At 36.9% G+C, this 24883-nt stretch overlaps 11 protein-coding genes across 11 annotated transcripts; 6 read left to right on the forward strand and 5 right to left on the reverse strand.

Moving 5' to 3' along the window:
- Positions 1 to 38: 38 nt before the first annotated feature.
- PRCAT00002408001 (mitochondrial 54S ribosomal protein bL34m) lies at positions 39 to 386 on the reverse strand (the record flags this gene model as incomplete). The annotated part of the gene is made up of 1 exon (XM_062952268.1): positions 39 to 386. One exon carries the CDS (start codon positions 384 to 386, stop codon positions 39 to 41), a length of 348 nt encoding a protein of 115 aa, XP_062809187.1.
- Positions 387 to 595: 209 nt separating this feature from the next.
- On the forward strand, positions 596 to 1177 carry PRCAT00002409001 (uncharacterized protein; the record flags this gene model as incomplete). Its single annotated transcript, XM_062952269.1, has 1 exon — positions 596 to 1177. The coding sequence occupies one exon, from the start codon at positions 596 to 598 to the stop codon at positions 1175 to 1177; it is 582 nt and encodes a 193-aa protein (XP_062809188.1).
- Positions 1178 to 1557: 380 nt separating this feature from the next.
- SMC4 (condensin subunit) lies at positions 1558 to 5805 on the forward strand (the record flags this gene model as incomplete). Its single annotated transcript, XM_062952270.1, has 1 exon — positions 1558 to 5805. One exon carries the CDS (start codon positions 1558 to 1560, stop codon positions 5803 to 5805), a length of 4248 nt encoding a protein of 1415 aa, XP_062809189.1.
- Positions 5806 to 5867: 62 nt separating this feature from the next.
- Positions 5868 to 6947, reverse strand: DUS4 (tRNA dihydrouridine synthase; the record flags this gene model as incomplete). Its single annotated transcript, XM_062952271.1, has 1 exon — positions 5868 to 6947. One exon carries the CDS (start codon positions 6945 to 6947, stop codon positions 5868 to 5870), a length of 1080 nt encoding a protein of 359 aa, XP_062809190.1.
- Positions 6948 to 7175: 228 nt separating this feature from the next.
- BDF1 (chromatin-binding protein) lies at positions 7176 to 9050 on the reverse strand (the record flags this gene model as incomplete). The annotated part of the gene is made up of 1 exon (XM_062952272.1): positions 7176 to 9050. One exon carries the CDS (start codon positions 9048 to 9050, stop codon positions 7176 to 7178), a length of 1875 nt encoding a protein of 624 aa, XP_062809191.1.
- A 1081-nt stretch (positions 9051 to 10131) lies between these two features.
- Positions 10132 to 12180, reverse strand: BRE1 (E3 ubiquitin-protein ligase; the record flags this gene model as incomplete). Its single annotated transcript, XM_062952273.1, has 1 exon — positions 10132 to 12180. One exon carries the CDS (start codon positions 12178 to 12180, stop codon positions 10132 to 10134), a length of 2049 nt encoding a protein of 682 aa, XP_062809192.1.
- Positions 12181 to 12828: 648 nt separating this feature from the next.
- ROT2 (glucan 1,3-alpha-glucosidase ROT2) lies at positions 12829 to 15633 on the forward strand (the record flags this gene model as incomplete). The annotated part of the gene is made up of 1 exon (XM_062952274.1): positions 12829 to 15633. One exon carries the CDS (start codon positions 12829 to 12831, stop codon positions 15631 to 15633), a length of 2805 nt encoding a protein of 934 aa, XP_062809193.1.
- Positions 15634 to 16927: 1294 nt separating this feature from the next.
- On the forward strand, positions 16928 to 18538 carry SKN7 (kinase-regulated stress-responsive transcription factor; the record flags this gene model as incomplete). The annotated part of the gene is made up of 1 exon (XM_062952275.1): positions 16928 to 18538. The coding sequence occupies one exon, from the start codon at positions 16928 to 16930 to the stop codon at positions 18536 to 18538; it is 1611 nt and encodes a 536-aa protein (XP_062809194.1).
- A 112-nt stretch (positions 18539 to 18650) lies between these two features.
- On the reverse strand, positions 18651 to 19412 carry PRCAT00002417001 (uncharacterized protein; the record flags this gene model as incomplete). Its single annotated transcript, XM_062952276.1, has 1 exon — positions 18651 to 19412. One exon carries the CDS (start codon positions 19410 to 19412, stop codon positions 18651 to 18653), a length of 762 nt encoding a protein of 253 aa, XP_062809195.1.
- Positions 19413 to 19943: 531 nt separating this feature from the next.
- On the forward strand, positions 19944 to 21161 carry PRCAT00002418001 (ribose phosphate diphosphokinase subunit; the record flags this gene model as incomplete). The annotated part of the gene is made up of 1 exon (XM_062952278.1): positions 19944 to 21161. The coding sequence occupies one exon, from the start codon at positions 19944 to 19946 to the stop codon at positions 21159 to 21161; it is 1218 nt and encodes a 405-aa protein (XP_062809196.1).
- Positions 21162 to 21544: 383 nt separating this feature from the next.
- Positions 21545 to 24859, forward strand: AFL1 (inositol polyphosphate kinase; the record flags this gene model as incomplete). Its single annotated transcript, XM_062952279.1, has 1 exon — positions 21545 to 24859. One exon carries the CDS (start codon positions 21545 to 21547, stop codon positions 24857 to 24859), a length of 3315 nt encoding a protein of 1104 aa, XP_062809197.1.
- Positions 24860 to 24883: the final 24 nt, after the last annotated feature.

The raw sequence follows: 24883 nt of genomic DNA on the forward strand, positions 1-24883 counted from the left end.
TATAACTAGTGAATAAGATCACGTTATTGATGCGAAGTCTAGTGAGTTAAATACCATCTCCCTTTAGTCCTCCTTCTCGTCAAAAGTTTTCTTCCATTTTTTGACCTCAATCTGGCTAAAAACCCAAACGTTCTTTTTCTTTTCAAAGTAGATGGTTGATAAGTATTACCTCTCGATTTGAATCTCAATTGTATCAAACCAAAGAATGATTGAAGTACCGATAATCCTTCAAAATTTTGTGGTGTAAAATAGGCGTTGTTAACATTCTGACTCCGTCTAAGTGAGATCAAAGGGTTGAAGGCAGGTGTGAGCCCAGAAAATTGACGACAAGAAGCCTTATATGCATTGGAAACAAAATATCCAGACTTAGGTATTATTCTGTTCATTACTAAGTTAATATTATTGTTTACTAAATCAAGCTTATAGGTTACGATGAAACAAGATATATTCAATATCAAAAATATTTGGATTCTATTTTACGTTGTGGTAGGATTGTGCGTAAATCTGAGAATCCAAGTTAATAATAAAAAAAAAAAAACTCTCGATGAGGTCGTTACTCTTAGATAGAGGAAGTGGAAGGAAACAGTAGGACAATATGTCTGCTCGTTTAAGAAGGCCGATACAATCTAGTGTCAATACACCTACTGTAATTCATATCAGATCAGAAAAGCATGTTGACAATAATACTGCTGAAAGCATTCTCAGTGAGTTCATGCTTGCAAGTGAAAATACTCCTGAGCCAACTATTAAAGTGAGTCTGGAACTTAGCGGTTCAGATAAGGAGGGAGGGTTGGCCAATGGAGCAGGTGTAAGTGCATTATTAAGCCAGTTGAGAAGAATACAAAGGAGTCTCCGAGGATTACCTCCAATAATTTCGAATTCTGATGGTACTCAAAATAAAACGGCACCGTTTAATGACTCCGTAGATGCATCTTTCCAAGGTGAGCCGAAAAATAAGAAAATTAAGTTTGATGAAATAGACACAGATCATACCGAAAGAAAAAATCGTAAGATTAAATTTGATGACAGTGATTCAGAAGAGCAAGAGACCGCTAACAGTATTAATACTTTAGAGTCTGATAATGGTACTTCGGAAAACAGCCTGAAAGAAACTTTAAAAAAGAAGGATAAGAAACACAAGGATAAAAAGTCAAAAAAGGATAAGATAAAAGAATAGGACACGATTTTTTATAAGTGCATTTTTCGTTCTTAGTTGTTTTATGTCCTACTCATGTACTTCACTTTGAATAATGGTTGATAATGTATAAGTAAAATTATGGAACCGAAGCAAAATGACACTTCAACAAATATGCCTTATCCACGGCATTCTGCATTTTTCGATATAGCTGCGATATATAGACCTATTTTCATTGCAACTCAACCATCTTTGTGAATTTTTTGCAATTTGTCGTGCCCTGTACATAATGATAAGTTTGTATATTAGTGGTGTTTATATTTATGATTACTTTTATATGCATTGAAGAAATAAATATTAGATATCTTAAACTTAAAACATAACATCACAATAACGTCACAACTTATTCTTACTATCAAATAATGGTATTTAAGAGGAAACGCTCTAGGAGAGGAAGAGGGGAGTATATTCTGAGTGAATCTGAAGGAGCTGACACTTTTATAAATAACAGCGATTACCTGGATCAAGAACAATACAAGAGTAGTAATGTGGGTGAAAGCTCATCAACTGCGAGCCCAAGGATACCTTTAGGTAATGTGGATAAAGAAACCGTAGCGAGTCAACTGGAGAGAGTTGAAGAGAACCAAATCAAGGACCTACATGGGCAAAACCAGTTGGAGACAAATTCGACGCGAAAAGAGAAGATTCAGGATGAGGGCAGATCTCGACAAGACTCGATCACAAGCGAGGACCAGAACTCTCTTACCCTGATAAACTGTGATAGTTTAGATCCCGTGAATTTTAAAACAGCAAATGAGGAACGCGCTTTACCACTAAATAGTTTAAAAATCGGTAGCGATATGGAATTGTCGTCTCTGTCTTCCATAAAGCCTCCTTCAAGCTATTCTCAACAGAAATCAGATATCTTACTACTGTCTCCTTCAAAGAGACGAGAAAACACAACACTGGCCCCAAATACTAATGAACCGAGATTGGTGATAAATAAGTTGATTCTTACTAATTTCAAGTCATACGCCGGAGAACAAATTATTGGGCCCTTTAATGCATCTTTTTCGGCAGTAGTAGGACCAAATGGTAGTGGAAAATCCAATGTAATAGACTCCTTACTTTTTGTCTTCGGCTTTAGAGCTCTGAAGATGAGACAAGGAAAATTATCAGAATTAATTCATAATTCTGTCGATGGGATGAAATTGGACTTCTGCCAGGTTGACATCCACTTTCATAATGTAATTGACTCCTCAGACGGTAATGAAGTTCAAGTTGTTCCTAGCTCAGAGTTAGTGATTAGCCGACGAGCTAATAAAAACAATTCTTCTCAGTATTTCATAGACGGGAAATCAAGTACTTATACAGCAGTAACTAATCTTCTCATGAGAAAAGGCGTCGACTTGCACCATAAAAGATTTTTGATTCTACAAGGGGAAGTAGAATCTATTGCTCAAATGAAAGCAAAAGCTGAACGTGAAAATGATGACGGATTGCTTGAGTATCTCGAGGATATAATTGGAACTTCACAATACAAAGAGCTAATCGAACAGGCACTACTGAAGGTAGAAGAGCTTAATGAGGTGTGCCTTGAGAAAGAAAACAGAGTCGTTCTCGTAGAAAAAGATAAGGATCAATTGGAAGAAAAGAAAGATGATGCTTTAAAACTTTTAGAGGCCGAGAAAACTTTGGCCCTAAAGAAGTCAATACATCTTCAAAATAATATTATGAAAAACAAGCTTAGGGTAGTGGAGAATGAGAAGCATGTTACTCAACTAAACACAAAGTTATATGAAGAAAAAGAGTCAAACCGAAAGTTGATGGATTCAGTCAAAGATTTTACGGATAAACAAGCGTCCATTTCAAAGACTATTTCAGACTTGAATAACATGCTAATTCCGTTACAGAAGAAGCAAAAGACCGTTAATAAATCTAAGGTTTCTCTTGAAGAAAAAATCAAAAATATAAATACTAAAATCAAAAAGGCAACTAAGGCTAGAGAACTGCTGGACCATATCTTGACATCTTCAAATCATAAACTCGAAAGCTGCGAAAAACTAATATCTCAGTATTCAGATGAACTAGTGCAACTAACAAGTGACCTTGAAGCAGAAAAAGTAACTTTAGATGATATCAGAAAGAAGATGAAGGATAAGACTTCCCAGTTTAGCAACGAAATAGAATCTCTCCAAACAAAACTCGAACCGTGGAATGACAAACTCAAAATAAACGAAAGTGCTCTACAGTTGATCAATTCTGAGATTGAGATATTTCAAAGCGAGAAGGAAAGTTCAACTAAACATCTAGAAGATGCAAGACAGAGATTATTGCACATAAAAGGTGAGGGAAAATCAAAAGAGGCTGAACTAAGAGACTCGGAAGCAACTTTATCACAAATTGAAAAACAGATTAAACTCGGAGAGGAGCAATGCGGAAGGGATAAAAGTCTTCTTGATCAAGGTTTACAGAAGCTAAGTGCTTTAAGGCAGAAAACTCAGGAAGTTCTGACATCAGTTTCTAATAGACAAAATAAGGACAGAGTCTTGTCAGGTTTAGCTAGACTAGCAAAATCAGGACGAATCGAAGGCTATTACGGTAAACTAGGTGATTTGGGTGTCATTGATGATAAATACGATATTGCGATATCAACCGTATGCCCAGGATTAAGCTCAATAGTCGTTGAAACTGTCGAAACAGCACAGGCTTGTATTGATTACTTGCGTAAAAGCAAGCTAGGGTATGCAAATTTCATTTGCTTGGATAAGTTAAGACAGTTCAATCTATCACCTATTCAAACTCCAGGAAATTCGAGCACTGTGAAAAGAATATTTGACTTGATTCGTCCCCAAAGCCCAAAATTTGCCCCGGCATTTTATAGTAAGCTATATAATACCTTAGTTGTTTCTAACCTCGAAGAGGCAAAGAGAGTTGCATATGGACCTAAAAGATGGAAAGTTGTCACTTTGGATGGAAAAGTTGTCGATACATCTGGTACTATGTCGGGGGGTGGAAATTTTTCTGCAAAGGGTGGGATGCGCTTATCAAACTCACGGAATGATTCCATGGAAATATCAGAGGAGGAAATAGAACCTCTAAAGGAGAGTTTAAGGAAAGAGGAACTTAACTATGAACTTGCTAGTTCCGAATATCAAGAAAAGCTCCTGAAGCTCTACAAGCTCAAAGAAATGAAGCCTGATACGGAATTCAAAATTTCAAAGTTAAAACTCGATATTGAAGCCTTAATAGCTGATAAACAAGAGGCCCTGGCCTTTTTGAAAGGATTGCTTGCTGAAAGTGGTGCCAAGACTAAAGACTCAACAAAGTTGGAGGAACGTATCGCTTGCAAAGAAATCGAAAAAGATAATCTTATCAATGAAAAGAAAGAATTAAAGTCCCAGATGGTTGAGTTAGAAGAAAAAATTAATGCTTTGGAGGAGAAAATTATGGAAGCTGGTGGAGTCGAATTGAGGTTACAAAATTCGAAGGTGGACTCAAATAAACAAAAGATTGAAATTATCAGTGAAAAGGTATCCAATGAAAAAATGCAAGCGAGAAAATTACGGAATGATATATCTAGACATCAGAAGATCTTGAATGAGGTTGAATCTGAACTCAAAGATACGGATACTGAGTTGGAATGTGTTAAGAAAATTCAAGGAGAGAAAGATGAAGAGATATCGAATATTTCATCTCAGATAACTGCTATTGAATCCGAAAAGGAATCAAAAGATGAGGAGTTAGAGACCCTTAGAAATGAGTTAGAGGAAAAGCAAAGACAAATTAACGAAGCAAGGTCTGCCGAGATCGAATTGGATAATGAGGTCGAAAAATATAAACTAATTCTTCAAAAGTCACGAGCTAAACTTGAAGATGATGAAGAGAATCTCAAATCTATATTAATTAAAGACACTACACCCTATATAGATTGGCTAGATGAGGAAGAAAGAAAAAAGTATGATAGAACTACATTTGAGGTGCTATCTGAAGAACTGATTAAAGACATCGATATTGATGAAATAAATACAGAGATCGAGGAATTAGAGAAAGTTGTCAGCAGCATTAAAGTTGATATTGATGTTCTTAAAGAATATGGAACGAAGAAAAACGAATTTGAAAAGCGTCGAAGTGATCTTAATGGTGCAGTCGAGGAAAGAGACCAATTGAAGTCTTATTGTGAAGAATTGAAGAGGAAAAGACTTGACGAATTCATGAAGGGGTTCAATACTATCTCAATGTCTTTGAAAGAGATGTACCAAATGATAACGATGGGCGGCAATGCAGAACTTGAGTTAGTCGATAGCTTGGACCCTTTTTCGGAAGGTATTATGTTCAGCGTGATGCCTCCGAAGAAGTCCTGGAAAAATATTTCAAATCTTTCTGGTGGAGAAAAGACTTTAAGTTCGTTGGCTTTAGTCTTTGCATTACATAAATACAAACCTACTCCGCTTTATGTCATGGATGAAATTGATGCGGCGTTGGATTTCAGGAACGTGTCTATAGTAGCTAATTACATCAAAGAGCGTACAAAAAATGCACAGTTTGTGGTCATATCTTTAAGAAATAACATGTTTGAGTTGGCTCAACAATTAGTGGGCATTTACAAAGTTAATAACATGACAAAGAGTATTTCACTACAAAACAAGGATTTCTTGATCCAAGCTTAAATTCTAATGCATAATTTAAGAAAGTCCTATCCTATTATAGTAATATACAGTTATAAATATCATTATGCGACATCGCGTTTAATTTTCCAAGGTGCTTCTATTGATTCGGCAAAACCTTTCTCCATACTTCTTTTTAACACGAAATTGTAGTCAAACCAATCTATCATCTCAACTAGTGAATTAAGCAGATTCATCTCTTTAATAATTGTACGAGGAATAACATTTGAAAGCATTTCTGACAAATGATGCTGGAGTATTCTGAATGGTAATCCGTAGCTTGTAGCATAGTCCCAGAATAATTCAACTGCTGACCAAGGAGTGACTTCGAACCCAGCAAATAAAGCTGGATTAGATAATATTCCTCTTGCAGACATTACACCATCTACCCCTGTTAACTTTTGAATCATATGTGCATCTTCTGATGAGAAGCAGTCACCATTTGCCACGACTGGTACTCGTACATTTTCTTTAATAATCTTAATAGCTTCAAAATTTGCTGGTTGAGATGACCTTGTATTTTTAGTCCTACCATGCACTGTTATAAAGTCAACATCACTTGCTTCAACTACTTTTACAAACCTTATGGTATCATTGATATCAGGATGTATCCTAATTTTTGTTTCTATGCATAATTTATCTCCATATTTCTCTTTAACTGCCTTCACCATCGATGCAACTAGATCAGGTTCCGACATCAAAGCAGCACCTATACCTTCCCTGACTTGTTCCCTTATTGGACAGCCGCAATTAAGACCTATTCCATCAACGTATGGATGTATCATATCTACAAACTTAAGTAAGTCTTCCACATTGTTACAACCAACTTGTACAATCACTGGTCGATCTTCTTCATTAGTTGTAAAATCTGACAACCTCGCCACATCATTTCTTACGAATTCCCTTGCTAATACCATAGGTGTATAAACTATATCAGCATTGAAGTGACGAACTAGTGACCTGAATGGTAGCTTTGAATATCGAACCATTGGTCCTGCAATAAATGCTGGCCGATTCTCCAGCAGCGTAATATTTTCCAATATCTTCAAAGGGTTATCTTCATTCTTTCTGGCGGAGAGTCGAGAATGATTAGGTGATAAATCATTAAAATTAATTTTCGAGACTTCAGTTGTAACGTCATACATATGTTGTCTTCATCTGTTTCATTAAATAATATTACGTATTTACAAAAGAGGCATCACAAGCATCATGAAATTTTTTTTTTTTTTTCCTCTAGTATCTATTTTTCTAATGTTTATTCTCCTCCTGATCACGCTCTTCATCTCAATTCCTTAATATACATAGATTTGAATTTATTTATAATATACAGTTGTTTAAAAGTTGGTGTTAATATATGCAATTATTGAAGTTATTCACTCCTCCTCCGAAGTTTCAGAACTAACGTCATCGTCATCCGAAGACTCTTGATCGACGTTAGAAATGCTCATCGAGGCACCTCTATTAGAGCCATTATCAGCATCTTCAAACAAGGCTAACTGACTCCTCAAATGCTCCAACTCTTCAAGATTGCTGTATGCATTAGCTTTCTTCTTCTTTACATTCGTTACAACCTTTTTGCCAAACAAAAAGTTGTACAACTTCAATACAGTTCTATCCTCAAGCTGGTCCATATCGAGTTCCACTTCGTCCTCGTTGCTGATTTCGACATCATCCTTAATAATTTTGATCAATGACTGGAGTTTCTTATCTGATAAATTAGGCACAGATTCGCTGACTTGCTTTTTCATTTCATAAGTCACCACTGGATGATTGAAAGCACTCACTGAAGAATTCTTCCTAGATGCTTTTCCGTTTCTCTTGGACTTCTTTTTCTTCCTTTTAGCATCCCTCTGTTGTTTTAACTTATTCAAATGTTGCTTCTTAAGCTCATCTAGTTCCTTTTTCATTCTAATAAGCTGGTTCTCCAAAAACTGAATAGCAGGAACACTAGAAAGTATAGCTTCATCAATTTCAGGCTCATCATCATCACTCGAGTCATCATAATCCAGCTGTGGGGGGGTTGGTGCTGGAGCAGGGCGGTTTACCCATTTCTTATTAAAAATCGACTCTAATTTATGGCCCATCGAGTTCACATCCGTACCTTCGGGATTGAACAAGTAACAGTTCTTGAAAATCAACCTTACATCCCTTTCAAATTCGTCACCGTTTTCATACTGATTATTCGCAAGTTTCGATTGAACAGTTCCCAAATCCATAGGTTCTTTGACCACTTCATGATATTTTGGTATATTAAGAGCAACTGCGTCGACAGGAGATAAAAAGGGGAAATTAAAATTATAATGCTTCTTAGAAGTTAACTCCTTGATTGTTTGATTACAGAATCTTAAATCTGCTGCATTCTTTTTCTTTCTGGGTCTGACATCGTATGGTAATTCCTTGGACTTCGGGGGGTGAATAGTTCTCTTTGGTCTATGTGCAGCAACAGATTCCTTTTTCGCATCTTGATCGACAATCAAAGCTCTTCGAGAAGTCGTCGCAGAGCTTGAAGCACCAGTGGCATTGGGTGGCAAGACTTTTGGCGGCATATTTAACATATGTTTTTCAAAATGCGCTTGAACATTCTTAGCCATTTTTGAAATACCAGAATTTTCACCATTAAATTTTAAGCAATTTGCCACCATCAAATTGAAATCGTCAACCACTTGATTCGGAACTTCATAGGCACTAAGGTTAATCTTTCTTTCTATCGTAGACAAATCCATTGGCCTCGGAATGTAATTATAGTAAAGAGGAATGTTCAATTTAACTGTATCAACGGGATGCACAAAGGGTCCAGCATCACGTAACCTCTTAATTGCCCTGATTGTGTTGAGCGCAAATTTAGCTTGATGTTTGGGCATAGGTTCTTCTGGCAAGTTATTAAGATCAGGTTCCTGTGGTGGTTTAGGAGCAGGTTCTAGCGAAGCTGGGGCAGGAGCAGAGGACGTATCAGGCTCTACTTTGCCTTCATTTGAATTCTGTGATTGCTCAGATGGTTCTTCCGATTTGCTTTTTTTACTTTCAGGTTGCAGCTGTTCGTCATCATCTTCCAACCTATGCTTTTCAGGGCTCGGCGAAGGATTTGGGGGTGACAATGGCTTTTCTGGTTCCTGTTGCTCTTTGTCCTTCATCACCTGTGCAGAAAACTTTTCCGTAGCGCCATGGTGGTAAAAACTGTCTGACGATGGCGTCTGAACTGGAGTATTTGTATCAGGCAAAACCAACTGTGAAGATTCAGGTTCTGACATATTGCCCACCTCCGTAAGGATTAATTCGCCTATAAACAAGTAGAAAACAAATATCAGAGATCGAAACAGTCAGGTAAATTAGATGAATGATATCGAAGATGGTTGTAAAAAAGTCGTCCAGATACCAGTTTATTAAAGTCCTCTCTTTATGACCTCATTCAATCGAGAAAAACCTAAAAGTTCAAAAACGGGGGAAATTCATTCATTATTTATAGTTGCAGCAAAAATGTGCGATTGTGCGTCAGGACACGACCTTGCTTTTGAGAGCAAAAAAAAAAAAGATTTGCCACTGAGCAAGCAAATAGGGGAGGCTACACCCTATAACATAGTACTATACTCTAGTGAAGAGGGTGTATACGATTTGACAATCAATGTTCCGTAAGTCTCACTTAATTTTTCAAGGGTCTCATCAGCTAAGCTGAAGTCTGAATTTCGTAATTGTGTGGTGCGATAGCCAGCCAGGTCGCGCAGCGAGTGCTGACACGCAAATATGCCTACATAGTTTTGAAGGCTGGCGATCAGGCGTTTGTAAAGAATCAGCTCAGGGGAACACATATTCTGTTTGAAACGTATCCAACACAAATTTTGATGGCCGAATTGGAAGATGAACTTATGATATTCTGTTACACTAGTAGGCGAATCACTATGTCTGGCAGCGAACTAAAATCCATTGGGCCAGACCAATTGAGACAGTTGATTCAAGTAAATATTTCGATACGAATCTAGTATTTCAATGTGTGTGAAGACAAACGATAAAGAACGCTCCGTAGATCAAAACATGCAGCCACCAATTGATATTTGACAAAGGCAGTCAATGCGATAAGGGTGGTGTTATTGTTACGTGTCAGAAATTATATGCAGATAGCCACATTGAGTTAAAATACGGCAAAAACCGGTACCCAAGTCCTTCCGAATAGTGAGAGTGACCACCAACAGGTTTGCACATAAACATAAGCATATCTTCCGATAATAAGGCTCGTCTGACAATTATATTTTTTCGTTTAATCTATCGTACATTGAGTATAGTCTACTCTACATTAAATAAATACACATGATACACATAAGCAAGCAATCCAAAAGCTCATAAGTGAATAGACAATAAGTCATTTGCAGAGAATCCCTTATTACAAGTCGGACATCTTCGGAGTCTAGCTGCTAACCGTTCTTGAGTGCAACTATTACAGAAAACATGTCCACATACTGTAATGGCGGTGTCTTTCCAATTCTTAGAGCATACAGAACATTTTGCAATGGATCTCAAAGCTTCTAATTGCTTCTCATCTTCTTGTAAGATAGAAGATGTATTATTTGCTCTGTATTTCTTAAGTAGACTTTCAGTAGATTTAAGTCTGTTTTCAAGCCGCCCGATAGTTAAATCTTTATTGTCGAGGCTAGTAGTTGCTTCCGCTAAGTTATTAGAAGCTTCCACGAACTTCTTTCTAGAGGAACTGAGTTGCTCTTCCAAAACACTATTCTTTTGTTTTAAAGACAGAAGTATTTCTTGGAGACTGGTACTTTCTTCTATCGAAGTTTGCTTGATTGACTTGTAATCATTAATGCTCTTAGTAAGAACATCAATTTTATTGATATAGCTGGCCTCCAATTCATTAAATTTGTTGATTAAGTCCTGGGACTTACTGACCTGCGCCTTTAAAACCTTGTTTTCAGCAGTGATTGCGTCTCTTGATCGCATCGATGCAAAGTATTTTTGGTCAGCTTTACTCTTTTCTATTGTCAACTTCTTAATTAAGCTCTCTTGGTCTACTACGCTTGTAAGTTTCTTTATGGCCAGCTCTCTTGTCTCTTGAAATGCAGCTTCGATTTCCTTTATTTCAACTTGTAACATGCACATTCTTTTGATCAATTCTTCTTTCAGCATATCCGTAAATTTTGTTTCGTCAAATGTTCTACTTTCGGGGCTTTCCAAAAAATCAATTCGCTTACTTAAAACTTGGTTTAGTTTATTCAATTCTTCAATTGTCTGCTTATTATCGACATTTGCTGTTGCAATTGTCTGTTTAGCCAATAGCTCATCCCTAATAGCTCTGATTCTTATCAAGTCTTCCTCACTTTTATGTAACTGACTTTTCAAAGACGCATTTTCGTCACTAAGATCCTTATTAATTAACTTTTTTATATCATTTTGATTATTTTCCAAGCTATCTAACTTCTTCAAGCAAGAGTTATTGATTTTTTGTAGTTCGGATAAGCTTTCCTTCAAATAAGAATTTGAATTTTTCAATTCTAGATAAGCTTCGCTGCTTTCAACTTCACTTTCTCCCAAATTATTCAATTTCTCGAGCAATGAAGCATTTTCTTGTTTCACGACAGTAGCATTTTGAGAAAATGTCTCAAGTTTTTCTTTTATTAGTTGATTCTCAGTTCTAACCTCATTGAGTTCCACTTCTAAAGTCTCGAAATCTTCATTATTGATGTTTGTTTCGGAAGGATCCGCTTCTACTTCTTCTTTGACCTCAGGTTCCTCTTCTTTATGATTGCGACTCTCGTCAACTCTTCGTAAGCTCTTTGATTCGCTTCTATTCTTTTCTTTTGTAAAATGAACAAACTCCTGTTGTAACTGTACGACTTTATTAGATAAATCTGTTTTCAACTTGTTTAGCGTTTCGTTTTCAACTTTAAGAGTAAAGAGATCTGAGTTTAAGTTCTCCACTTTTTTAACTAGTTCATTCTGATCAACATCAGAACCAGAATCAAGTTTCTTTTTCAATGGGGTCAATATCTTGAGAAGATTCTCTCTTCTCTTATTCAATATTGAATCAACAGATGATTCGCTAGTCAACTTTGTTAAGAGAAGGTCATTTAGCAGTTCACTGGCGATATCGTCAGAAAATGAAACTACTATTTGCTCATACCATAAATCGAGAGCATTTAATTTCTCTTCATTGGCATTATAACGCCCCTCTAGTTCTTTGAAATCTTTTATGAGCATGTTATATTTCTGCTTGTAGAGATTCATTTGACGCCATATCGCCTCCTTCTTAAAGTACGCAACATCTCTTTGTGTAAGTGGTCCATCTTCACTAAGCTCTACAGGTACTTTGGGCTTTTTGGTAGGAGTTTCATCGCGTAAATGCTCAAGCTGTCTCTTCCTTTCATTATCTTCACTCATAGTTCGAGAAACTAGAGATGCACTATCAGAAACACTTCTCGCAGAGCTCTAAACAAAATTACCAATATAATTCTTAAAACCTTAACAGTTCAATGAAGAGCAGTTAAATAGTTATCTGATCGAGCTTCAACTGATTCATTAAACAGTTTTGTAGAAGATGTAAGTGGTGAAATATGAAGAGAAGAAAAAAAAAAAAAAGCTCCAGCCATTTTTGCCCAGAATGCACGACTCCTTGATAGAAGCAAGGATACTATCCTGCCACTTAAAATCACAGCTTCATTCCTGGACGTTCACATAGCACATTTCGAGGTGTAAGTTGCATCCCCTCTTGGCTACTGCCTTCCTAATTTTATTTTTTTATTTTTTTCATTGAGATCTTGTCTTTAGAATGTCCCAGAGATGTATGCCTCATCGGTACTAGTTAGAATCTTACAATACCTTATTGCAACTAAAAATTTGGTCCTTACTATCATACCTTCAGATCTCATATCGTAAGCAATTCACTTATTGTTATCCATGTCTGTAATTGAAAGATGTAGTTTAAAGAAACTCGACTTCCAAAAAAAAATTGAGAGATCAAACTCCGAATATAATTGCGGGACAATAACTAATAACGTTTAAATAAGTTCATGCTTGAATAAATTTAAAATGCTATTCAAAAATATCTTGTTGGTGCTCTTTCTGATCCATTGCGTGTTTTGTGCTAAGCATTATTTGTTTAAGAAATGTGAACAATCTGGTTTTTGTCAAAGAAATAGGGTATTTGGTAGAAACGTACAAAGTAGCCAAACCTTTAGCTCACAGTATTCTATAAATCCTGAGTCCCTCAATTTCGAGACAGTGGGTACTGGATTTGTATTTAATGGTGAAATCAGAAAAAGGTTACCAAAATTGAATAATGAAGACGTTCAATTGCCTTTTGAATTGTCGATAGTAAAAGGTAATAGTATAAGGCTCAAAGTAGACGAAAAAAGATCTGTTAAGTTCAAAAATGTGAATCCAAAGAGATACAATGAAACTTCCAAGTGGGCGTTTGAAAACGAAGCTCTCTTATTAATAGAAAAGTCGTCTGTCGATTTCAAATATGCTGATGATAAGATTACTATAAAATATGGAGATAATCACGAATTCACTGCGGAATTGATATTTAATCCAGTGAGACTAAATGTATACTTCAAAGGTGAATTGCAGATGATAGTTAATGACCAACAATTTTTGAATTTTGAGCATTTTCGAGTAGAAAGTGAAAATTTTAAGCATATCTCGGATGTTGAAATAGACTTCAATATGTTTGAGGATAATTTTAAGGATTCAGAAGATGACAAGCTATCCTTTGGCCCCGAGTCAGTTGCTTTGGACTTCACGTTCAAAGGGTTTAAGAATCTCTATGGAATTCCAGAACACTCTGATAGTTTGAAACTCAAAGATACTTCGTCTTCTGAGCCTTATAGACTTTTCAATGTCGATATTTTTGAGTACGAAGTAGACTCTCGTCTTCCAATGTATGGGTCGATACCCTTAATGACAGCTTCGAAACCTGGCGTTTCGATAGGAGTATTCTGGGTGAATGCTGCCGATACTTATGTGGATATTGATACGACATCTTCTCCAAACGATTCCAAAACACATTGGATTTCTGAGAATGGAGTTTTGGATGTAGTCATATCGGTGGGCTCAAATCCCTCAGATATCAACAGAGATTATGGTTTAATCACGGGTTATCCTCAATTACCTCAAATATTCTCATTAGGTTATCACCAATGTAGATGGAACTACAATGACGAGAAAGACGTCCTTAATATTAATAATTTGATGGATGAATATCAAATTTCCTATGACACTATATGGCTCGATGTCGAATACACTGATTCAAAAAAATATTTCACATGGCAGCCAGATAGCTTTCCACACCCAGAAGAGATGCTTGCAGAGCTTGACCGCACTGGAAGAAATCTTGTTGTCTTAATTGATCCTCACATGAAGGTAGATTATTTTGTTAGTGATGAGCTAATTAAAAGAAAAATAACAATGAATGATAAACACAATAAGCCATTCCATGGCCATTGCTGGCCTGGTGAGTCGCTCTGGATTGACACTTTAAACCCGAAATCACAGATGTATTGGGACGAGCTTCATTCTTTGAAAGAGGGCTCATTCTTGGGAAAAGCTGATAACATATATATTTGGAATGACATGAGTGAACCGTCCATATTCGATGGCCCAGAAACGACTGCGCCAAAAGATAACTTGCATTGGGATGGCTGGGAACACAGGTCAATTCATAACATTAATGGCTTGACCTTTCATGAGACTACGTATAAATCCTTAACAAAAAGATTAAAAGACTTAGAGAGGCAACGGCCCTTCATTTTGACACGGTCGTATTTTGCAGGTTCTCAAAGAACTGCTGCAATGTGGACTGGGGATAATATGTCAAAATGGGAATATTTAAAGATATCTATTCCCATGGTATTAACCTCTAATGTGGTTAATATGCCCTTTTCTGGAGTTGATGTGGGTGGCTTTTTTGGTAATCCTTCTAAGGAGCTTCTTACAAGGTGGTATCAAGCAGGCATTTGGTATCCCTTCTTTAGAGCCCATGCTCATATTGACTCAAGAAGAAGAGAGCCTTGGGTACCAGGAGATCCATATACTTCAATAATAAGAGATGCAATCAGACTTAGGTATTCTTTATTACCGGTCTACTACACAGGCTTTTATCAAGCGAATAGAGTTGGCGCACCAATAATAAAACCATTATATTACGAAGCTCCTCATAATTTGGATAGCTATTCAGTTGACGACCAGTTCTTTTTGGCTGATTCGGGGATCATGGTCAAGCCAGTGACAGACCAGAACATAGAGCTGGTGATGCTCTATCTACCCGATAACGAAAAATATTATGATTATACGAATGGCATTCTTTCAGCTCAAGCTTATGAGCTTTCTAAGCCAGGATACATTAACTTGAAGCTGGGATTATCTGATATTCCGATGCTAATTAAAGGTGGAAGTATCATTCCCCGGAAGATGCGGTATAGAAGATCGACTATGCTAATGGAGAATGATCCTTACACATTGACTATAACCTTATCGAGCAATAATACAGCTAAAGGAAATTTATATATTGATGATGGTAAATCGTTCAATTACTTAAACGGCAACTATATCGATGTCGCATTCAGTGCAACAAATGAAAAGGTAACAGGAAACGTTTATGCACCAAATAAGGAATATTTGACTCTGTTAGTCAATATCACAATTGAAACCATTCACATAGTTCCTGCTTCAAATGTCAAGCAGGTGGAAATTGAGCAAGATGGAGATAATTGGATCAGAAGCACAAAGGCATCAAACGGCATTTTAACGATTGAGAAACCAAATTTGAAAATTTATTCAAATTGGTCTATCAAAATAGCCAAGACTCAAGATTTCGATCATGATGAGTTATAATCCTTTATATGATCTTTTAAGAAGTAATACCGCAAGTTCGTTGACATTTTGCTTAATGTTGTCCATACAACTTGCTTGCCACATGAAAAACAGTCACCTGAAGTTGGGATTATTAGCTTAACGTCAGACTTATTCAAAATATGTTTTCCAAGACATGTTAAATGAAACAAACTATAACAATGATAGCATGCGCATACCAAGGGAAATCCCTCACTATTTAAAAAGTCACGTAGTTCCAGTCGAGAGCTTAATTTCAAATCGTTTTGATCTACCTGAAAATGCTCGCTACATATCAAACATTGTTGATTTTTAAATAGTAAAATATCTTTTACCCGTTCAAAATAATCTTTCTCGAACGTAGACTTGATAAGCATGTTATTATTTCCTTTTCTCTTCTCAGTGCTACAGTTTCCGAAGGTATCCTCAAAACTCGCGAAAGTAACTATAGTAGAATCCAAAATATCAATGCCAAATTTATTAACATGCCATATCTCGTTGGCTTTTTCCTCAAGCAAATGAAGCTTTAGGTTCATATGTCTGAAGTAATTAGATATGAGCAATAACCTTATGTTCCCTAACTTATGAGCTAATGATCTGTTCGAGCGTTTGTTGCAAATTCTTTCATGCGGTTTGATATGTCGTGTCTGATATGGGTGTTGTAACAGATGTTCGAACTGTAAAGCTGTCACTTTCGATGGAAAACTATGTATAATGGCAATCATGCGCCAAGGTCGAAAGCCAACTCTTTTTGTCTTAAAAGCCCCACCATTTTTTAGGTCCCCATTGTGTTGTCTCAATCTGCGCACAGGGTCCGGCGTAGAACCAACATAAAAACTCAACGGCTTTTGTTCAGATTGAAGCAAATAAACTCCGTAGAAATCAGGGTTGCAATGAAGCTCTGTTTTTTTCGACCCGTCTCTAGAGCTCTCATGGTTGTGCCCAACCATCGTTCAGTCTTTCTTAGTTAGATTAATTAAAAACGGAAACATATTTATAGTTGGTTATATGCAGGAACACGAAGTATTGATTTTTTCTTTCTTACTGGCGCTTTGAAAATAGGTAAGTTCATCAAATTTAATCGATTTTATGCCTTCATCAGCGATTTAACAACAAGGGAATTCGAGAAATCTTTGTAATCACGGTTGTTTTATTTGTTGAGTATAGAAGTATAATAGGTTGTTGTAAAGATATAAATCGCTCATTGACAAAAACTTCATTGATATTCTTGTGATATCAGAAGGGTCCACAAACATTTCCAAAATATTGATTGTGAAAAGAGAGGAATTATCACACAATGAGTAATCCGACATTACCCAAGACTGAGGATATGTCACATCTGTCTTCGAACAGCTCTAATCAAAGTGGGTCAAATGATTTTGTGAAGAAACTCTTTCAGATGTTAAAGGAAGACACTTACAAGGATATCGTAAGATGGACAACAAACGGTGATAGTTTTGTTGTTCTCAATACAAATGAATTTACTAAAGATATTTTGCCTCGACATTTCAAACATAGTAACTTTGCTAGTTTTGTGAGGCAGCTTAACAAATATGACTTTCATAAGGTAAAAATTCCGAACGAGGAGAAGCAAAGCTATCAATATGGAGAAGATGCATGGGAATTCAGGCACCCAGACTTTAGAATAAATGATCAAGAGTCTTTAGAAAATATCAAAAGAAAAGGGCCGGGCTCGAAGAAGGGAGTTGGAACAAGCGATCATGGTAGTAATATGACCTCCTATACCACTGCACAAATTCATCACATGAACGAATCTATCGAACTATTAAAGGCAGAAAATAAGCAGCTACATCAAGACATGAGTATACTTCAAGGTAAGTATAAAACTTTGATAGAAAATATAGTATCATTAAATAATGTTGATGAGAGATATCACAGATATTTAAATGTTTTAGCGACCTGTTTAGCTCATGCTGGTATTAAGGTACCACCGCTAGACTTTCCAAATCCCAATTTGGTTAACCTTCAACAGCCTCCATTATCTCATTCAACTGCAGCCAATACGCAACCGCCCCAGCCTCCATCTACCACTTTGAATCATCAGATGTCACCACCATTAGCAGGCGCACACCCTAATAACAATTCAATGCCACTAAATGCATTTGATCAGCAATTTATGTCACAGCCTTTGCAGCCGCCTTTACATTTGCAAGCACGAACACCTCTGTCAGGCGAAGGTCTTGCTGCCAAATCACAGTCTTCACCGCAGATTACTACTGCTGCTTCAGAATCTCCTGCATTAGGCTCTAACCTGAATACAACTGATTCCCACAGAAGACTATCTAGAGATGCGCCTTCGGAGATAGTCACAACAACTAACATACCGAATCCAAAATTTCATGTTCTATTAGTTGAAGATGACAATGTTTGTATCCAGCTTTGTCGAAAGTTTTTGGTTAAATACGGTTGCCAAGTAACTGTCGTCACAGATGGATTGAATGCCATATCAACTTTAGAACACACCAAGTACGATCTTGTTCTAATGGATATTGTTATGCCTAATTTGGATGGTGCCACCGCTACAAGTGTGATACGATCCTTTGATACTAGGACTCCTATAATAGCTATGACAGGTAACATTGAGGACAATGATTTGGTGACATATTTACAGAATGGAATGTCTGATATCTTGGCTAAGCCGTTCACAAAAGATGATTTATATTCAATATTAAGTAAGCATCTTTTAGAAACTGGACAGAAAAATGATATTTCTCAGTTGCAGGGCCCACCACAAGAAACATTAGCATTGCCCCAAGAACAACAGCGACAAGCACAACAGGCCTCACAACAGGGTCCACCCCAAACGTCTAACATTGCTTCCTCCATTGGTCAAACTTCAGGTCCCAATGGAGAAGATCAAATGTTAAAAAAACAAAGGTTGTCATGACCAAATCAAAGGTATATTGAATTATGAATTTAAAATTTTATTAATGGTATTAATAGGTTACATAATATAGTCATTATAGTTGTAAAAATCTTAAAATGCTTTATTAATGTCCCTAGTGCTCTTTTGGTATTATAAGATGGAAAGCTAAATCACTGAATGCATTTTGCCACTCTCCTTGTGTGTTCATATATCTGGTTATCTCGACTTTCGCGGCATAACATAATTCGAAATCGTAATCAATGTTTGATTCATGGTAAACTCCACGGTTTTTCCTATTTTTTTTCTTTTTAGTATTTACAACTGTGGTAAATTCATTTTCCTGAATCTTCTTCTCCATCTTGTAATCAACAATTTGTATCAAAGTCGCAAGCAATGGATATTGTTCAAAAATCCTCTTCTTCGTTAATCTATCTGTATGCGAAATCAAATCATTTCCCAAGAACAACTGTGGCCTATACTTTTCTAAAATATGATTTGTCAATTCCAAAGATGCATGGGGCAAAAATAAAAGCACTTTATCTATATGGAAATCTCCTTCAGCTTTGATCTGATGGTCTCTTTGCGATACTAGCATATCTTTGTCAATATCATTGAAGATAGGATCATAAAACCATAAAGAGGTAGCAGTCAAGTTAAAATAATTCCCTATCTCCTCTACATATGCCAACTGATATAATGCCTCCATACTTTCTGAGGGTGAGCCTAAAGCTAAGCACCAAATGCTTTTAATGTTAGTGGCCTCGCCAATGCATTGAATAGTTTCTTCAAAAAGTTTTGAACTTTTGACTATGCTTCTATATTTATCAAGAGTTGAAAGCAGTTTCTGTAACTTTAACTTCTTTAACTTCTGAGTACATCTACTGTCACTCGACATTCGCTTTACATTAGCTACGTATTTTGGGCTTGGTCATTTGTTATTAACTTGGCAGATCTTCCTCAACTCATCTTGCAAAAAGGTAATGATATTAAGACCTTCTTATATGCAGGTGTTCAAAGAAGACCTTTCTTGAACGCTACTAAACTCTAGAAAAGTATGACAGGTTCAGATGATATATACCAATAGAGTGATGTAACCAAACCGAAGACCAATATTGGTCCCCTTCACTAAAATGCAAATACGGACTATTGTAAAACCAAGAAGAACAACCACCGCGGGCACATTTGTGTAATTTCTCGGATGTAGCCTTGAGGGTCCCCGGCATAGAAAATTTTATTAAGAAGGGCATCTCCCAGGTAAAGTGAAGTACTATTTGGCAAGTTAAAAAAAAAAAATAACCCATTATTGTCGTTGAAATATAACCTCTGATAGTATCTCAAGTAAAATCGAGGCAAGTTGTATTCATCAATAGTGTCACATGTACTAAAGGAAACTTCTTTAGGAATTTGGTCAGATACGTTAGATAAGATGCGGAAGTGTAAAGTTTTCGTTGGTTCATCACATCCTGAATTAGGAAACCTGATTTGTGAAAAGTTAGGACTTGAACCAGCTCCCTGTGAGCTCAAGAAGTTTTCTAATGGAGAAACATCGGTACAAATTGGGGTTTCGATAAGAGACGAAGATGTCTATATCATCCAATCAGGATCTCCTACAATAAATGATCATATAATGGAGCTATTGATCTTGATATCTGCTTGTCACGGTGGTTCGGCTTCAAAAATCACAGCTGTGATACCCCAATTTCCATATTCGAAGCAGTCAAAGATGAAGAAGCATAGAGGAGCAATCACAGCAAGAATGCTTGCTAATTTATTGATTATGGCGGGCGCTGATCATGTAGTATCAATGGACTTGCATGCTTCGCAAATGCAAGGCTTTTTCACTAAACCAGTGGACAACCTATATGGAGCACCAACGCTAGCTAGGTGGATTCGTCATAATATTCCTGATTGGGAGAATGCTGTTGTGGTTTCTAAGAATCCGGGTGGAACGAAAAGAGTAACTGCTTTGGCAGATGCTTTGAAGATCAATTTTGCAATGATACACACTGACAGAAGAAGGTCTCAAGATGGATATTCTTCTTCAAGCAAGAAGAAGGCGTTGAAACCCTGTGAGAGCGATGACGAAGAAAACATATTTCCTGAACTACAAACTGCTAGAATTGTCCAAGGTCATGTTGTTGATGATGACTACCCTACTACACAAACGACAAATGGTAGCTCAACCGCAGAGAATCATTCTATCAGTGATAGTGATGCCTTAGGTGGTTCATACGAAGCTGGCAGTAGCGATGATGAAGATGAACCTGTCAGCCAAGAAAAATTAATCACCTTGGTTGGAGATGTCAGTGATAAAGTTGCAATAATACTTGATGACATGATTGATAAGCCCAATTCTTTCATTTCAGCAGCAGAACATTTGCGGTTGAATTGTGGGGCAAAAGCAGTTTATGTGCTTGGGACTCATGGTATCTTCAGTGATGACTGTTTAGAGGCATTAAACGGCTCAAAATGCATTGACAAGATCGTTGTCACTAACACATATCCTATTTCAAAATCGAGAATCGAAGAGAATGAGAAACTTGCTGTCATAGATGTTTCTCCTATTTTCGCGGAATGCATTAGAAGAGATCACTTTGGTGAATCTATTTCGGTGTTATTTGACTCCTTGGCTGCTATCGAATAAGTGTTCGTATATCTTTGTACCCATAAAGTTTATATATTTTGTTTTGTTTGTAGTTCGACGAACCAACGATGCAACCGAGGGGTTGCAGGACATACTCTAGCTAATTTCTATTAGTATTCAGAGTTCATGGACTAACGGAGCGTTGGAATATCAACAAATTTCGGTGCATATTGGCTTGCCCTATTGACGGGGCCAGCCTATGTCTCAGAAATGACAGTTACTAGAATTCAAGTACAAGTAATGAATAAATCACGTGATATTTTATGTAAAGGATATGAGAGCTTATCAACGTATCTCATTAAAAGATAATTTTATTAATTAATCGAAGAGTGATCTACTTTAAGGCTAAGACGTAAACCTACTTATTCTATTTCACAGTCATAATGCCGAGTGATGAACATTCCTTACCGATCCCTGTTCCTAAAACTGATTCGAAAGCAACAGATGTTCAGCAAAAGATTAATCAACCTGTATCACCACTTTCGTTGTCTGAGCCAGGATCAGTAATATATCTGTCCCCAGCTACTGAAAATGCTATGGCGTCAATAGCACCTATGCTAGAAGGGTATGCGCCTAAGACTTCAGCGGAGGAGTCAAAGACCACAAACTTCCAAGGCTCTCCAGGTCAATTAAGTGTTGAAAACGTGGGTAATTTGACGACAAGGTCAAATTCTGTTGCTGAGCCCAATAGGTTAAACAAGACAATCTCAAACTCTTCGTCAACTTCAAAAAAATCTGTTTCAATTTCAAAAGATCCTGAGGGCCCAAAATTACCAAAAGTTGGAAAGATTGGTGTCTGTGCAATGGACGCCAAGGCAATGTCAAAGCCCTGCAGAAAGATTTTAAATCGTTTGATTGAAAATGGTGAATTTGAAACTGTCATTTTCGGTGACAAAGTTATCCTTGATGAAGCTATTGAAAATTGGCCCACTTGTGATTTTTTAATCAGTTTTTTCTCTACTGGTTTCCCATTAGATAAGGCGATTAATTATGCTAATTATCGTAAACCTTACATGTTAAATGACCTTATTTTACAAAAAACTCTTTGGGATAGAAGATTGGTTCTCAATATCTTGGACCATGCCAAAGTACCTACTCCTGAGCGCTTAGAAATCAGTAGAGATGGCGGACCAGAGATAGATGATACTCTTCTTAAGAAGCTTAAAGAGATCGGGATGACAGACGAGCAATTGTATAACCTCACAAACCAATCAGAGATAAACTGGGAGATGGTTGACGAAGATACCTTGAAAGTGGGTGATAAAATAATGAAAAAACCTTTTGTGGAGAAGCCTGTTGATGGTGAAGATCACAATGTGTTTATATATTATCCTAAAGCAACTGGTGGCGGTGGCAGAAGGTTGTTTAGAAAAATTGGAAATAAATCATCGGAATTCGATCCCGAATTGAGTACTCCCAGATTAGAGGGTTCTTTCGTTTATGAAAGATTCATGGATACCGATAATTTTGAAGATGTGAAAGCCTACACAGTTGGACCAAATTTCTGTCACGCTGAGACGCGTAAATCTCCTGTTGTTGATGGTATCGTCAGAAGAAATACTCACGGAAAAGAAATTCGTTTCGTTACCCAGCTTACTGAGGAGGAGACTGAAATGGCACGAAACGTTAGTAAAACCTTTCAACAAACCATATGTGGATTTGATTTGTTGAGGGTTAATGTGAAGTCATACGTTATAGATGTTAATGGATTTTCATTCGTCAAAGATAATAATGAGTACTATGATGCATGTGCTTCTATCTTGAGGTCTCTTTTCATAGAAGCGAAGAAGTCTCGAGATCTATTAAAGACAAAAATCACTCATCTGTCAGAGCACAGAAGCCAATTTGAAGAGAAGGAACAGAAGTGGGTATTCAAAGGGTTGGTTTCTGTTATAAGGCATGCTGATCGAACTCCAAAGCAGAAGTTTAAATACTCCTTCCGATCACCTCTTTTCATATCTTTATTGAAGGGCCATAAGGAAGAGGTGATCATCAGAGCGGTTGCAGATTTGCAAGTGATTTTGGAAACAGTCAAGATTGCAGAAGAGAAGCAATTAGAAGACGCTAAAAAGCTTAAGCAACTTAGAGGTGCGTTGGAGAAGAAGATGAATTTTCCAGGAACCAAAATCCAACTAAAGCCATCTTTGAATAAGGAAAATCCAGATATTGTGGAAAAAGTCCAATTGATATTGAAATGGGGAGGTGAACCTACTCACTCGGCAAAATATCAAGCGACTGATGTTGGTGAGCAATTAAGGCAGAACATCAAGTTGCTAAACCGGAATGCATTAAAAGATGTTAAAGTGTTTACTTCTTCAGAAAGGAGAGTGATTGCGAGTGCACAGATCGCTACCATGGCACTATTAGACGTGGATGAGTTACCAGACGATTTCTTGATTATTAGGAAGGATTTACTTGATGATTCAAACGCAGCCAAAGATTTAATGGATAAGGTCAAGAAAAAATTGAAGCCACTTTTGAGACAGGGGGCAGAGGCTCCACCTCAGTTTACATGGCCACCAAAAATGCCACAACCATTTGAGGTAATCAAGAGGGTCTGTCAACTTATGAATTTCCATCATCAAATCATGGAGTACAATTTCGAAACTAAAGATGTTGACGAGTTTCAAAAGAATTGGTGTTGTGGTGAAGATCCTTATTTATTCAAAGAGAGATGGGATAAATTATTTCAGGAGTTTACAACTGTCGAAAAGACACATCCATCAAAAATATCGGAGCTATATGATACAATGAAATATGACGCTTTACATAATCGACAAATTTTGCAGAAAGTGTTTGCATTTAATCCAAATGATGAAAGACTAATAGAAAGATTGAATAAGAGTTGTGGAGATACTATAAACTCATCAGGATTGGTCAGTGAATACCCTATCAACATTTTAGCGATGAATAACTTTAAGTTGCCTGAGAATGGAAATTCTAGCTCTCAATCGAGCTCAAGTTCTAATTTACACAACATCACTTCCACCCCGGGTTCTGCTGGATCTCTTGGTTGGGTTTTGAAAGGTGTTACTTCGACTATAAAAAATTCCACTTACAATAACGACACAAATACGAATAAAGAGATGAACAAGATTGAAAATCCTTTTGATCATCCAACTTTTGCCAGATTGAGGGAGCTATATCGACTTTCTAAAGTCCTTTTTGACTTTATTTGTCCACAAGAATACGGAATCGAAGATGAGGAGAAACTTGACATTGGTCTTTTAACATCACTTCCTTTAGCTAAGCAGATACTTTCGGACATTCAAGATATGAAGAAACATGATACTGCTGCAGTGGTTAATTACTTTACCAAAGAATCACATATATACACCTTGTTGAATGTCATTTACGAAACTCATCTTCCAATGAAAATAGCCAGAAATGCTTTACCTGAATTGGATTACTTGTCGCAAATTGTATTTGAATTATATGAGTGTGAGGATAGTAGAAGTGCCTCTGGAAAAAAGCATTCCATCAGGTTGTCTTTATCACCGGGGTGCCATACCCAGGATCCTTTGGATGTCCAATTGGATGATGACCACTACATTGGTTGCATTCCACGTATTAGTTTAACTAGACATTTGGATATTGATCTCGTTACTCAAAAATTAAGATCTAGATTCACAAGGGTTTCTTTACCAAAAAAGTTCACACCAGTCAATATTTCAAGCCCTCTTGCCAGTGGAATTTGATCGTATCCTACTTTTTTAGAATAA

This window comes from Priceomyces carsonii, assembly GCF_900007245.1.
Source record: "Priceomyces carsonii strain CBS4050 genome assembly, scaffold: Debaryomyces_carsonii_scaffold_2, whole genome shotgun sequence".
In the NCBI taxonomy this organism is placed as follows: Eukaryota; Fungi; Ascomycota; class Pichiomycetes; order Serinales; family Debaryomycetaceae; genus Priceomyces; species Priceomyces carsonii.